The sequence below is a fragment of the Caretta caretta genome, chromosome 8 (assembly GCF_965140235.1).
Source record: "Caretta caretta isolate rCarCar2 chromosome 8, rCarCar1.hap1, whole genome shotgun sequence".
NCBI classification, from domain to species: Eukaryota; Metazoa; Chordata; order Testudines; family Cheloniidae; genus Caretta; species Caretta caretta.
In genome coordinates, this window is record NC_134213.1 from 16149473 (window position 1) to 16164950 (window position 15478).

Below are 15478 nucleotides of genomic sequence, written 5' to 3' on the forward strand. Positions count from 1 at the left end.
TGTGTGACTAGATATGAAGGGAGAGATAATTTGTGTCCTCTGTTGTCACTTATAATTATTTTCCTCTTTGAAAATCATCAGCTGAGATTCAGGAGATGGAAAGTCTGTGTGGACAGGAACTTCCAGCTGTTCCATTGCCAATATGTAAATTTCTCACTCACACACTTCTTCCTGCCAAAGAATGGCTGCTTAACCAGGTGATAGTCCATTTGATTATGTTGACACTGGGCTGAGGTGTTGGCTAGTCTTTTATCTCTGGGGAACTGGTTTGAAGCTGTTTCCCTAGACTTAGAACATTTCTTATACAGTAGAATTTTATAACTTAACATACAATGTTGCCACACATATTTTATCAGGACAAGAATGATCAGTAAATTGTGAGTTTTCAAATGATACCTTACAAGGCACACTTTATACAAAATGTATCGTAGTCTTGTAAAAAGGGTGAGCATAGGGATACAGACTGTCACAGACTGTACATGCTGGGACTTAAGGAGGACCTTTATACTTGTCTCTTCTTTCAGATTATTTCATTATTTCATATTTAGAGAGCTTTTTATTTTTAATAATAATTTCACAGGCAGTTTCTCTTGTGATCCTGCCTGTGTGGTTTTCTTATTTTAATAATTTAAATATTTAAATGTGTGTAGTGTTGGCTAACGGAACCAAAGCCTGAAGAGCTGTGAGCATCCACAGAGTGGGTACATCATGGGCAGCTGCAGTGATAGCCTGGGCTTCCCCCACATGCTTCCCCCCACAAAATGAGATGGAAATATAATGGCCAATAAATCCACCGGTAGCAATGGCCCTGTGTGATGATGCTTGTTATCTTTTGCCTTGTGAGGGTTAAATCATTTTAATATACCTGTTAATCTCAAGAGAATTAATTGGCTATGGATTACTACTTCTGTTAATCCCTGGGGAATGAAACACTGATCTCAGAGCTGTAACTTGAAACGTTCAGTTCTAGACCAGTGCCAGCAAACATTGCTAATCAGAGGGACCAGTGATAGTTTTAAGTTCTGACCAGTTCTGGTCCATAGGGTCAAAAAAAAAGAGCCTTGATCCCTAGTTCCTCTTTTCTCAATCTGGTAGATCTCCCTATCAATACCAGTGTCATTTGTTGGAATCTGTAATAAATAAACATTTCAATTATTGAAACACATGTGCAACTTCTGGTGTGCAAAGACAGAATGCTGAATAGTGCCCCTGTGACAATACACAAGAACCTCTAGACTGCAGATAACCCTCATCAGAGCTCACATCTCATGCTGTTACTATGGTAACGTGGTCAGGTCTCTGAGTTTTCTAAAAAGCAAATACTGAAGACACAGACTGCATAAGAATTGATTATGAGAATGACAGCACTAGCCTCTCCCAGCAATGGCACTTTAGGGGTTTGGGTGGAAGCAGCTAGGTCACCCACTCTGCTGTGATTAGAACACTATCAGGTTCAAAGGCTTCTACATGGCACTTGCCCAGACCTGTCACTGTTTGCAGCATATTCTTCTGTTCCAATGGCCCTTTGGCTTCTCGGATGCACCAAGTGGAACACCGCTGCATCTGAGGAGTGATCCCACAATATTCAAACAATCATCAAGAATCGGCTGAATGGACCTAGTTCATAGTACATGAACTAGAATTTGCCCAGGACACTTGGATTAACTCCCCACATCTCATAAAAATGCCATGAAATTTTAATGGTCACAAATGGTCAGGCCCTTGTTTTACATTCTGTTCAAAAGATACTTTGATAGCCACACTGCACGAAGGCACAGTGGCCATGGGCAGCTCCTGACAAAAGCAAAGCAGAAGTAAAACCCCAAAGCAAGAGGGGAAAAAATCCAAGAGATATCCTGGTGCATGCCTCAGTTATGAGAGCAGCCATGCTCTGCGTACTATGTGTGACTGCAGATTATGCAGGTCTGTGTAATGAGCAGCTGTGTGAATATAACTAGCAGTCCATGTGCAGTTATGATTATTTACACATTTCAATGTTTTCCTATTTATAGTCGGCTGTTGTCAGTGATTTAAGTATTAAACAGCTCCATGGTACCTGTACAGGCTCCTTTCCACACAACTAGCAGATTGTAAGGAGCAAACAACTCTGCTTCTCAGAGCAGGTACATTTTAAATAGGTGACTAATAAGCAGAATATTTTTCTTACTCTCTGTGTTGCCTTCAGCAGAACCCAGCAGAGTTTAGAGACCAGGATTTTCCTCTTTGGGAGCGGCTTGAGAAGCTTTTAATTTTTTCTGGGAATGAAAATTCCTGTTTTAATTTCTGTAAAACATCACCACTACCAGGGACCCTCTTTTAGATCCCTCAGTTGACATGGCTTCTTTCAGTTTTACCATCTGACATCCCTCATTGCTTGGGCATGTTCCACTTCTCCTCTCACCCCTGGTGTGAAGAAAAAGGAAAAAAAAAAGAACAAAACAGATGAATAAGAAGGAAAAACATGAAACTGTCTGGCTCCTGCCAGCCAAACCTGGATACAAGTCTTGGATGTTGAGTCTGTCAGAAGTAGGGGCTTAGTGACACAAGTCATCATCAAACCCCAGCTGCATTAGGAGTCCCAGAGCTTTCCAGTACTATCACTGTATGCTTATACAGCCCCCATCACCATAGTATCTCAGTGGCTCACAATGAATTTATCCTCAACAATGGGGAGCTGGGGCACAGAGAGATTAGGTGACTTGCCTGAGGTCACCCAGGGAGCCTGTGGCAAACCCAGGCATACAACCCAGATCTCCATTGTCTCAGTACAGAGCCTTATCACACAATTAACCTTCCTTGTGATTTAAACTCACTTTATCTAGTCTGATCCAATGCAGCTAAGCATTTATACCAAACTCTTTGCTGAACTTTCTGAGGGCTTGTCTACACACAAAAGTTGTGATGCTTTAACTGTACTGATAAAGTTGCTTTATACCAGTATAGTTAGTCCCATATGGGAAGGGGAATAAGCTATTCTGGTATAAGGCACCTTTATACTAGCATAACTGCATCCAGACTAGGATTGTAGTGCTGTAACTGTGGCCTTGTCTACACTACAAATGCTTTGCCAGTATAGCTATACGGCAGAACCTCCTAGTGTAGACACAGCAAATGCCAATAGAAGGAGTTTTTCTGTTGGCATGCTATCACCACCTCCCTGGACAATGTTAGCTATGCCAACAGAAGCACTCTGTCAGCATAGCTGTGTCTACTGGGGGTTTTGCCAGGAAAGCTTTGTCAGTTACGGTATGTGGTGTTTTCATGCCTCACCAAACTTGATAGTGTAGACCTGGCCTATATTAGTAAAAAAATCACAACTCTAACTGAAAAAGTTATAGTGGTAACAAACTGAGTGCCTTGTGCTCATCGAGCCAAATAGTAGCTGAACCTGCATAGATGCTCTTACTCATCCATTCAAGAGGCAGCTGACAGGAAAAGGAGGAAGTTGGCTGATGTTACCATCAGTGCGGGCCACTCCTTGAAGGGGGATTGTCTTGGTGGAGCAGGGGGTGGTAATGACTGTGCTCATCAAATGCCAATAAACTGCACTGGAGGGAGCATAACCTACCCCTTTACTAAGAGATACCAAAAGCTGCTGCTTAGCATTCTCCCCCAGCACGCTGGGGAATCATTACAGCCATTAGGCCTTGTAAAAGCACAGGGCCCAGTTCCGCTCCTTTTGAAATCATTGAGTTAGTTCTACAACTGACTTCAATGGGAGTAGGTGTGCGCTCATAATACCTCCTTCCATGCCATCTTGGCACCACTGGTATACTTATCTCCCCTCCCCCACAATATTCCATGACTTGTAGAGCCTTAACTACGTGCCTGGGTTAACAATGCACAGCTGTGAGTAATCCAGTCTGGGTAGGAGGAGGGTATGAGATGTGTGCTTGCTAAGACCTCAGCTGTGGGAGGATGCCTCTTTACAGCAAACTGGGCACTCCAGAAATTACAAAGCACTTTTTATCATTACAACTTACAACCAATGAAAATTGCAACTACATGCAGAACAGAACAGCCTCTGTGCTGCTGAGGAGGATGATAGTCTCAGGGAAGGAGAATATCAAAGTGGAATAGAAGGAAACGATCCCATAGTTGGCATCCTCCCTCCAGATGATGTCATGGTATCCACTAGCACTAGGATACCTCTCTGGGGGAGGGAACTCCAGTTATTCGGAAGAGACAGGTAATAGTAGTGGGGGATTTGATCATTAGAAATATAGATAGCTGGGGGAAATGCATGGTGAATTGCCGGCCGGGTGCAATGATTGCAGATCTCTCAAGACATCTAGACATGCTTATATGCAGTGCTGGGGAGGAGCCAGTGATTGTGGTACATGTAGGTATCAGTGACATAGGGAAATATAGGAGACAGATCCTGGAGGCTAAATTTAGGCTGGTAGGTAAGAGGTTGAAGTCCAGGACCTCCACGGTAGCATTCTCTGAAATGCTTCCAATTCCACACGCAAGACCAGTTAGACAGGCAGAACTGCAGTGTCTCAATGGGTGGATGAGACAATTGTGTAGGGATGAGGGGTTTAGATTTATTAGGAACTGGGGAACCTTTGGGAAAGGAAGAGCCTATACAGGAAGGATGGGTTCCACCTGAACCAAAATGGAATCAGATTGCTGTCATGTAAAATTAAAAAGGTCAAAGAGGAGTTTTTAAACTAAGGATTCAGGGAAAGCCAATAGGTGTGGAAGAGCATGTGGTTTGGACAGAGACATCCCTCAGTGGAGGATCTATTAATGGGGATTCTTTGTATCCTAGTAAGGAGGAGAGGATGGAAGATGATAAAGTACAGGTAGGATCTGATGAGAAACAGTCAAATTAAAAGGAGTCTTGTTCAATTACATCACATGCTAGAATTCTAAATACTAAGATGGGTGAACTTGAGTGCCTGGTATTAAATGAGGATATTGATATAACGGGCATTATAGAAACTTGGTGGAATGATGATAATCAATGGGAAATGGTAATACTAGGGTACAAGATATATAGGAATGACAGAATAGAATGGGGGAGTGGCACTATATGTGAAAGAAAGCATAGAGTCAAATGTAGTAAAAATCTTAAATGAACCACACTGTACCATGGAATCCCTATGGATAGAAATTCCATGCTTGAATAATAAGAATATAGCAGTAGGGATATACTTCCAACCACCTTACCAGGATGGTGTTGATGACTGTGAAATGCCCAGGGAGATCAGAGAGGCTATAAAAATAAAAAGCTCAATAATAATGGGGGATTTAAACTAACCCCATATTAAAATGGTAAATGTCACCTCAGTACGGGCTGCAGAGATAATGTTTCTTGACAGCATAAATGACTGTTTCTTGGAGTAGCTTGTCCTGGAACCCACAAGAGGAGAGGCAATTCTTGATTTAGTCCTAAGTGGAGCACAGGATCTGGTACAAGATATATCTGGTGAATATAGCTGAACTGCGTGGTAATTGCGACCATATTATAATTAAAATTAACATCCCTGGGGAGTGGGGGGGAGGCGGATAACACCAAAGAAGCCCACCACAGTAGCATTTAATTTCAGAAAGGGGAACTACACAAAAATTAGGAAGCTAGTTAAACAAATTAAAAGATACAGTCCCAAAAGTGAAATGCCTGCAAGCTGCACAGAAAGCTTTTAAAAAGACCATAGTAGAGGTTCTAATTAAATGTATATCCCAAATTAAAAAAAACATAGTAAAAGGACCAAAAAAGTGCCACCACGGCTAAACACCAAAGTAAAAGAAGTGGTTAGAGGCAAAAAGGCATCTTTTAAAAATTGGAAGTTAAATCCTATTGAGGAAAATAGACAGGAGCATAAACTCTGGCAAGTCAGGTGTAAAAGTATAATTAGACAGGCCAAAAAAGAATTTGAAGAGCAACTCAAAAACTAATAGCAAAAAAAAAAAAAAAAATGAAGTACATCAGAAGCAGGAAGCCTGCTAAACAATCAGTGGGGCCGCTGGATGATTGAAGTGCTGAAGGAGCACTCAAGGAAGATAAGGCCATTGCAGAGAAACAAAATGAATTCTTTGTATCAGTCTTCACTGCAGAGGATGTGAGGGAGATTCCCACACCCGAGTCATTCTTTTTAGGTGACAAATCTGAGGAACTGTCCCAGATTGAAGTATCATTAGAGTTAGAGGAGGTTTTGGAACAACTTGATAAATTAAAGTTTAATAAGTCACCAGGACCAGATGGTATTCACCCAAGAGTTCTGAAGGAACTTAAATATGAAATTGCAGAACTATTAACTGTGGTATGTAACCTATCATTTACATCAGCTTCTATACCAGATGACTGGAGTTATAGCTAATGTGACACAAATTTTTTAAAAAGGCTCCAGAGGCGATCCCAGCAATTAGAGGCCGGTAAGCCTAACTTCAGTACCAAGCAAATTGGTTGAAACTATAGTAAAGAACAGAACTATCAGACACATAGATGAACATGATTTGTTGGGAAGAGTCAACATGATTTTTGTAAAGGGAAATCATGCCTCGGGAAATCACGCCTCACCAACCTATTAGAATTCTTTTAGGGGTTCAACAAACATGTGGACAAGGGTCATCCAGTGGATATAGCGTACTTAGACTTTCAGAAAGCCTTTGACAAGATCCCTCACCAAAGGCTCTAAGCAGTCACAGAATAAGAGGGAAGGTCCTCTCATAGATCAATAATGGGTTAAAAGATAGGAAACAAAGGGTAGGAATAAATGGAAAGGTTTCAGAACGGAGAGAGATAATTAATGGTGTCCCCCAGGGTCTATACTGGAACCAATCCTGTCCAACATACTGATAAATGATCTGGAAAAAGGGGTAAAGAGTGAGGTGGCAAAATTTGCAGATGATTACAAAATTACTCAAGATAGTTAAGACCAAAGCAGACTAAGAAGAGTTACAAAGGGATCTCACAAAACTGGGAGACTGGGCAACAAAATGGTAGATGAAATTCAGTGTTGACAAGTGCAAAGTAATGCACATTGGAAAACCTAATCCCAACCATACATACAAAGTGATGGGGTCTAAATTAGCTTTACCACTCAAGAAAGGGATCTTGGAGTCATTGTGGATAGTTGTCTGAAAACATCTGCTCAGTGTGCAGCAGCAGTCAAAAAAGTTAATAGACTGTTAGGAAGCATTAGGAAAGGGATAGATAATGGGACAGAAAATATCATAATGCCTCTATGTAAATCCATGGTACACCCACATCTTGAATACTGTGTGCAGATCTGGTCGCCCCATCCCGCAAAAATATTGGAATTGGAAAAGATACAGAGAAGGGCAACAAAAATTACTAGGAGTACAGAATAACTTCTGTATGAGGAAAGATTAAAAAGACTGGGACTTTTCAGCTTAGAAAAGAGATGACTGAGGGGGGATATGATAGAGATCTAGAAAATCTTGACTGGTGTGAAGAAAGTGAATAAGGAAATGTTATTTACTCCTTCACATAACACAAGAACGAGGAGTCATGCAATGAAATTAATAGGCAGCAGGTTTAAAACACACAGAAGGAACTACTTCTTCACACAACACAGAGTCAACCTGTTGATCTCTATGCCAGGAGATGTTGTGAAGGCCAAAAAAGAATTAGATAAGTTCTTGGAGGATAGGTCCATCAACGGCTATTAGCCAGGATTGGCAGGGATGCAACATTCTTTGAGTGTCCGTAGCCACTGTTTGCCAGAAGTTGAAAGTGGACGACAGGGGATGATGGATCTCTTGACGATTGCTTGTTCTGTTCATTCCCTCTGAAGCACATGGCATTGACCACTATCGGAAGACAGGATATTGGGCTAGATGGACCATTGGTCTGACCCTGTATGGCTGCTCTTAGGTTCTTAACAGAAGCTTAATCATGGGGGATACTAGGGAGGGGTAGTACCTCTGTTGGAGGAACATGTTGTGCTCCATAGGGAGTAGTTCTTCTGCTTTGGCCCATCTAAACCCAGCTCTCACCTGTGGCTCCAAGTAGCTGTTTGCATGCGACACCGACCACACCCTGATAAACCACTTCAACAAGCCGGCTAAACCATGTGAGGTGAGTGAGGATAGCAGATGGGTCTTTTACCCTCGGCAAGATAGGAAAACTGCCTTTCTCTAGCATGCAAAGGCTGTTCTGGCAGACTGGATGGAGGAAATGAGTTTGTGATTCAACGGCCATGAAGGTAATTCAGCAATCGGCAGCATCCTAGACGACTAAATAGCCCTTTTTAGGATAGCACTGCTCACCCTTTTTAAGGGAAGGGGTTAGAAAAGGTGTCCTAAACATTGCCTGCCGCATAAGATCTGGCCAGATTACCGTAGCTGGGAGATCATCCTACAGCAGTACAAAAACAGAAGAAAAGACTCATTCTAGGAGCATGGAATATCTGCACCCTTATGGACAGAGGTGATGCACAAAGACCTGAGAGAAGAACACCACTTGTTTCCAGAGAACTTGCCCACTATAACGTTGATATTGCAGCACTGAGTGACTAGACTGGCCGGAGAAGGTTCCATCAGTAAGCTAGGAGGCAACTCCCTGGCCTTCCTGTTGGCCTGAATGAACGGCTCATGAAAATTCGATTTCTCTGAATCCTTTACAGCATGTCACTATCATCAGTGCCTATGCACCTACACTGACCAGCACAGAGGAAAGGAGCAGATCTACTTTGACCTGGGCTCCATCATCAGATTAACCCCTGCATATGACAAGCTCATTCTGCTGGGAGACTTCAACGTTAGAGTTGGTAAAGACAACAGAGACTGGAGAGGTGTGATAGGACAACATGGAATGGGAAAGATGAACTGCAACGGACTCCTCCTCTTGGGTAAATGTGCAGAACACAGTCTGCTCATCACTAACACCATCTTTTGGCAAAATGATAAATATAAAATGACATGCATGCACCCATGGTCCGAACAATGGCACCTGATCTACTATGTTATCACCCGCTAACGAGTCATCCACAATGTCAGAATTACCAGAGCCATGCGTGGTGCAGAATGCTGGACAGACCACAGATTGGTAAGAGCAGTGCTCAACCTGCATGTAGTCCCTTCACAGCTCAAGCACCCCAAACTTAATACAATAGCCTTCAACATAGCAAAACTCAAGCATACCAACTATTAGGTGCAGTTTCAGCAGTCACTTAATGACAAGATTTTTCCTGCCCGCCAATCACTGGTAACCCAACAGAAAAATGGAACCAGTTCAAACATGATTATTGACACAGCTAAATCAGTGCTGGGGCCAAAGAAAAGGGTATACAGGATTAGTTCTATGAGAACAATGAGGACATTTCCAAACTCCTAAGTGACAAGAAGAAAGCATTTGTTGAATGGCAGAATGAACTCACTTCCATCTCAAAGAAAAATCGGTGTAAGTACCTACAGAGCAAGGCCCAGTCTGAACCGCGGAGAATGCAGGATGAGTGGTGGGAGAGAACAGCTGCAGAAGTTCAACATTATGCAGATACAGACAACACAAAGATCTTCTTTGACTCTCTCAAAGCAGCCTACGGACCACCTGAATCTGGCACAGCCCCTTTGAAGTCGGCAGATGGAACAACCCTCATTAAAGACAAGGACGGAATCGTACAGAGATGGGCTGAACACTTCAATAGTCTACTCAATAGACCAGTTGATTGGCATGTCTTTGATCATTTACCCGAGAAACCCATCAAAGAGGATCTTGACCTACCTACATCAGTTGAGGAAGTTATGAAAGCCATCAAACAACTGAACTCTGGCAAAGCCTCCGCAAAGCCTACTGTACAGAGGAGAGCAATGTGGGGATGGGAGCACTAGCTCCTGGACCATGGCCCCACCCCCACTGAGCCTCTTCCCCTCAAGACCATGCATCATCAACCTCTTCCCACCAACTCCCCTATGGCCTGCCACACACACCTCTCTGCCCCCTCCCCGAGGTCCCCCCACCTGCTCCTCTCCACCATCTCTCACAAGATCCCCCCACCCGCTGCTCACTCCTCTCTCTCTCGTCTTCCTCTTCTCCCGCCCACATAGCTATCACCTCTCGCGGAGGTGGATTTATTACAATGCTGATGGGAGAACTCTCTCCCATAGGCATAAAGCGTCTTCACCAGACACATTACAGTGGCGCAGCTGCATCAGTACAGCTGCCCCAATGTAGCACTTAAGTGTAGACTAGCCCCCAGAAACTGAAGCCTCAGATGGATTGAGTGGAGGCAGGAGGGACTTTGCCACCCGTAAATGACTTGCTCCATACCCCTCACAAAAGTGATGAGCTCAGACTGGGAAGCGGGGGTATGTTGTGGAATTTGTTGGTTTCCATGGATTGGTAACTCCCCTGTACTTTTTAAGAACAAGTGCGTGGCCTGGTCTACACTGAAAAGTTATATTGGCATAGCTGTGTCATGTGTGGAAAAAAGCCACAACCCTGACCTATGTAGCTATGCCAACATAATACCCAGAGTAGACATAGTTATGTCAGAAGCTGTCTTCAGTTATCAACATAGCTAACTTTGTTGGGGGGTGGTGGTGGTGGTAATTCTTCACTGACAGAAAAATCCCTTCTGTCAGTGTAGATTGTATCTACACCACAGAGCTATGTCAGTATAGTCTCTGTAGTGTAGATGTGTGTTCCTTTGCTAAGCCTGTGTTCCTTGCTTTACTGCCATGCTGTTCCTGAAAGGTGAAACTAGGAAAACCAGAACTCACGTGGCCAGGCTGCAGAGAACCTGTTGAAGCAAGTTGTGGTATTGGGAGGGCTGAGGCAGTGGTTCCAGGTCTAGGGGGCTGGACTCTAAGGTCCCATTGACCAAAAAGTGTGGCAGACATGGGGTCTGCATCTGGGGAGTGTGTCAAGGAAACCAAGAGCTAGGAACGGTGATCAGTCGCTACCCATACCCAGGGAGCTTAGCAGCATGTCGGATTCAGCAGTTGTATTACTTAACAACAAATGATGTCTGTTTGGAGGGTAGGGCTGGACCAGACTGTGACAAGGACAGCTCCTAAACAAATATTTTGCCAATACTAATGATTAAACTATTGATATTATTATTGTTGTTCCATGTAGCTGCCCCTATTGGAATTGAGTTTTTATTGTGGTAATTTCTGTACAACAATATGAAAAGATATGGTCCTTTTCTCCAGGCAGCTGTAGTGTATGGTAATGAGTAGGGTGACCAAACAGCAAGTGTGAAAAATCGGGACAGGAGTGGGGGGTAATAGGTGCCTATATAAGACAAAGCCCCAAATATTCGGACTGTCCCTTTAAAATCAGGACATCTGGTCGCCGTATTAATGAGTTCTGGTTAATCAGGACAGCATCAGCCTAAAGATGATTTAATAGGGATTAATTTAGCTACTCCCAATTCGTTAACTGGTGGTCAGTCAGTTGTTAAAAAAATGGGAAATGCTAAGGCTTGGAATGGGTTTGTAGGATCCGGCCCTAGGATGGATCTAGTATGGCATGACATGACACCAGGGTGTCAGACAGCACAAGGCAGCAATTTCAGAAGGCTCCACACTGCCGGCCCTTAGGAAAGTGCTTGGCTGCTGCAGAAGGTGGGAAACTGGGAATGCCCCTTCGTTCCCCTTCGTACCGATTAACCGCAATCAGTATCGCGCTGACTCGTGGCTGAGGGCAGGTGTGAGGGATGGCCCCCGGGCTCAGGAGTGAGCCAGGAGAGGCGCCAGGGCCGGGCCAGCGAGGGAGGAGGGAGGGAGTGTGACAGCAGCGGGGGGAAGGGAAGCGGTGGGAGCTGAGCAGGCTGCAGCCAGGGAGGGACCCGGCAGCGCTGCGCTTGCGATCCTCCGCTTCCAGCCGCAGCAGCAGCAGGGGCAGGCAGCGCCCACTCAGTGTGGGAGGCCGGCGGGGAGGGGGGGGGAGGTCTGAGCGGAGCCGCGCCGCCTCCGGAGCCGCCCCGACTCGTCTTTGCGCCCTCCGACCCCAGCCAGCCCCGCGGGGCCTCCGCCCGGTCTCTTCTCTCCGCCTGACATTCCCTCTCCAGCGCCATGGCGGCGGCGGCCGCCGAGCCCAGCAGTGGCCGATACCAGCAGGTGAGGCCCGGCAGGGCGGGTACGCGAGCGCCGCGGCTTTCTAGGCCGCACGGCTGGGCTGATGGGGCTCCGGGGAGAGCCGATTCCCCCGCCCCGGCCGAGATAGGGAGCGGCCGCGGTGGGGACGTGGGACCCGGTGTGGGGCGGGGAGCAGAGCCCCTCCTCCGCGGGGTGTGGGGGGGTGACCCCACAGCCAGCCAGCCAGCCAGGCCCGCCCCGCCTCCCCAGGGCTCTGCCGGGCACCCCAAGCCCTGGGCCAGCGCGAATCTGCCGCCCCTGCCGTGGGCGTGGGGCCGCGAGCACCCAGGGCGACACACGGCTCCCCGGGCCGCTCCTCCTGTCCCTGGCAGCTCCCTGCCACTTGCAGCCTGGGCCGCCGGTGGGTGGAGGGGCCCGGGAGACCCGCCCTAGAGCCTGGGCTCGGGAGACCATCCAAGGAAAACTACGGTGTGGATTGTAAACCCCCCTTCAAAAAGCCAATGCCTGTCCCTTGGCTAAGAGCCCATGGCACGCCTACAATTACAGGTTGGGGGAACAACTGGACATCAGCCTCCGGGAACAGAAGTCCTGGCCATAACGCAGCCCAGCCAAGCGGGCATGAAAATCTGCACAAAATCAGCTAGGCCACGCTCAGCAGTGTGATCACAAGATACACTGTGGGGGCTTCACTGCGCCTGGGGGCATTGCATGCACACACAGTACTGCCTGGGGGAGTGTACAAGTGGAATGGGGGGGGGGGTGTCTGATGTGTCTTAGTATAGCAGAATCCTGTCTTAGCATCAGTATGATTTAATGGGAGGAATTTGCCCGGTGCTGATAATAGTGTTCAATCAGGAGTAAACTAAACCGAAGATGTAACATTTATTTGGGTGTTTTGGACTTTTCACTGTAGCTGACGGGTTAAAGCACCTTCTCCATAATAGGTCTTTTGGATAGAAGAGTTCTAAACTAAAACCCCTAATTTTGGGAATTCAGATGTATGTTGTTGAGATAATATAATGTATGTGATATATAAACTTATCCAAGCACAGAGGGTCAGAATAAGGTTTTGCATGCCATTTGAGCTCTGCCTGGGAAGATGGGCATGAGTCGAGCAGCCACACAGTGCTTGGTGCCTGTTCTGTGATGGATCGAATGGAAGTTCTCTGTAGACTGGTATGAAATTGGCCATTGGCTGCAGACGGGGGGAGACGCGGGCGCAACAACGGATGGATCTGCACTTAAAGTGATCTTGCTAGTCTTGATGTTCAGCTAATTTTCTTTCTTTCTTAGTTGTCTGTGTGTAGTTCCATGTTGCAGCTACTGCATTTAATGATCTCCCAATCCCAGTTCTCAGGGCCTTAATTGTCTATGTGCAATTCCACGTTGCAAGCTACTGCATTTAATGATCTCCCAATCGTCAGGGCTGCTATCTTATTCTGATATTTCCTAAAAGCTACTTTCTTCTTCAATGTCCGTAAGCAGAGTTAATCTTTTTTAAATTTCTGTTTTTCCCTCTTCTAGATTTCCTTTTACATCTGGGCAGAAACTTTCCTTATCTGAGCATATTGTTTATGATACACAAATAATTATTATTAACAATAAAGAAGCTGAAGTGGAGCCCCACAGTCTGCCCACATATTGGGAAGCTGAATTCCATCCCCTCACTCCACATGATTCAGGCTTTCTGTGGCAAGGCAATGTATATGGCTTGGACCATGTGTCTAGCAAAATATTTGAAGACACATAACTCTAAACGAGACAGACAAAGGCCTCAGTCCTGCAACTGACAGTACGAGTGGACCCTCACATCCACACATTCTAACATGTAGAGTTGGGGCCTTAATTACTTTAAACAAAGGAGAATAATTGTGATCAGTATAAAAGCATTACAAAAAATCTTTTGATTCTGTATATCAGTGGTCCCCAACCTTTCTGTTGCTATAACATATTCATGTTTCCAGAAGAGTGTGGCATTTCCGCAGCTGGTTGTCTGGCGGCCGGGCTCCCTTGTCAGTCCGCGGGCGCACATACATACCACTGATGTACATAGTTTCTGTTAGTTTCAGTTTTGGTTTCACACAGTATTTATCTTCTCTTCCTGTCTATGCAGTGCAGACCCAGGGTCTGCCTGAGCTTGCTAGAAGGTTTCCTTTTGATAATTTTTTAAATTTTGTTTTGTTGTTTTAAGGGCCTATCTGAAATAGTCTCCAAAATAAAGGTTTCTCATGTGTGCGGGTATTGAAAATTACCAAACCCGAAATTAAATTAATGGTTTTACTGTCACTAAAACATTTCTAATTAAAATAATGCTTTATTTTGAATTTAAACATTCTCCTGCATTTGTAATTCAAATATTGCATCATTGTGCTAGTGCATCAGAACTAGGAAGGTAACCTGTCTGGTCTTAATTGTTCTAGCTAAGTGAAGTGCAGAAAGTAAACCAACAGTACGGGCAGTGAAAAGCCTATTAGATTTTTTGAGGAAAGAATGAATTTATATGAAATATTTACTATCTACTACTTATTATAGTGTCACTACCATGACAATGTAATAAGCTGTAGATACTAAACCAAAGCATCACTTTCGCTTTTCAGAGTGCTTTAAACTTTCAAAATGATTTCCCATTAGGATTACATTTTTCATGATTATTCTCAACTCCGTAGTTAGAGTTTTTTATGTATGTCTAAAAGCTAGATAAAGCTCTATTTAGTCTTTTAATATATATAATATATATTTTTAGTTTTTAAGTGTTTTCACCATTAAGAAAGTTTTCAGTCTTTTTTTTGGTCTCAGATATTTAAAAAGGCTTAACTCCCTCCACCCCAAACTTCTTACGCTAATATTTTCACTTCTGTAGCACTTTCTATCTCAGGATCCCAAAGTATTTAAACATTAGTCTGTATGTCGCCTCTGAGAGTCAGAAGCCGGGTCTACACTTAAAATTCAGATCAGCGTAGGTGCGAGGCTCAGGGATGTGAAGAAGCACCATAGTGCAGACAGTTCTAGGCTGATGGAAGAATCAGGGAGGTGGATTACACACAGCAATTGAAAAACCCCTTCTGTCACTGTAGGAAGTGTCTACATAGCTGTGCCGTTGTAGCACCCGTAGTGTAGACATAGCCAGAGTGTGGCCCGTTCTACACAAAGAAGTTAGGTCGACCTAGCTACTTCGCTCAGAGGTGTGAAAAATCCACACCCCTGAGAGACATAGTTAAGCCAACCTAGCCCCTGATTTAGATAGCTAGGTCCACAGAAGAATTCTTCCATCAACTTAGCTACCGTCTCCCAGGGAAGTGGCTTCACTCCAGCAATTGGAGAACCTGACATCGCTGTAATTCAGAGGTGGGCAAACTACGGCCTGCAGGCCACATCCAGCCCGCAGGACCGTCCAGCCCAGCCCTTGAGCTCCTGGCCGGGGACGCTAGCCCCCAGCTCCTCCCCTGCTGTCCCACTCCCCCGC

The 15478-nt window shown here is 44.9% G+C and overlaps 1 protein-coding gene across 1 annotated transcript in view; it reads left to right on the plus strand.

The window, feature by feature from the left end:
• The first annotated feature begins 11739 nt into the window (after positions 1-11739).
• Positions 11740-15478, plus strand: part of NDFIP1 (Nedd4 family interacting protein 1) — a 34696-nt gene continuing 30957 nt past the window's right edge. The window contains exon 1 of the mRNA XM_048861613.2: positions 11740-12036. Within this exon, the coding sequence (XP_048717570.1) occupies positions 11992-12036 (45 nt within the window). The 5' untranslated portion in view covers positions 11740-11991. The remainder of the gene's footprint in view (positions 12037-15478) is intronic.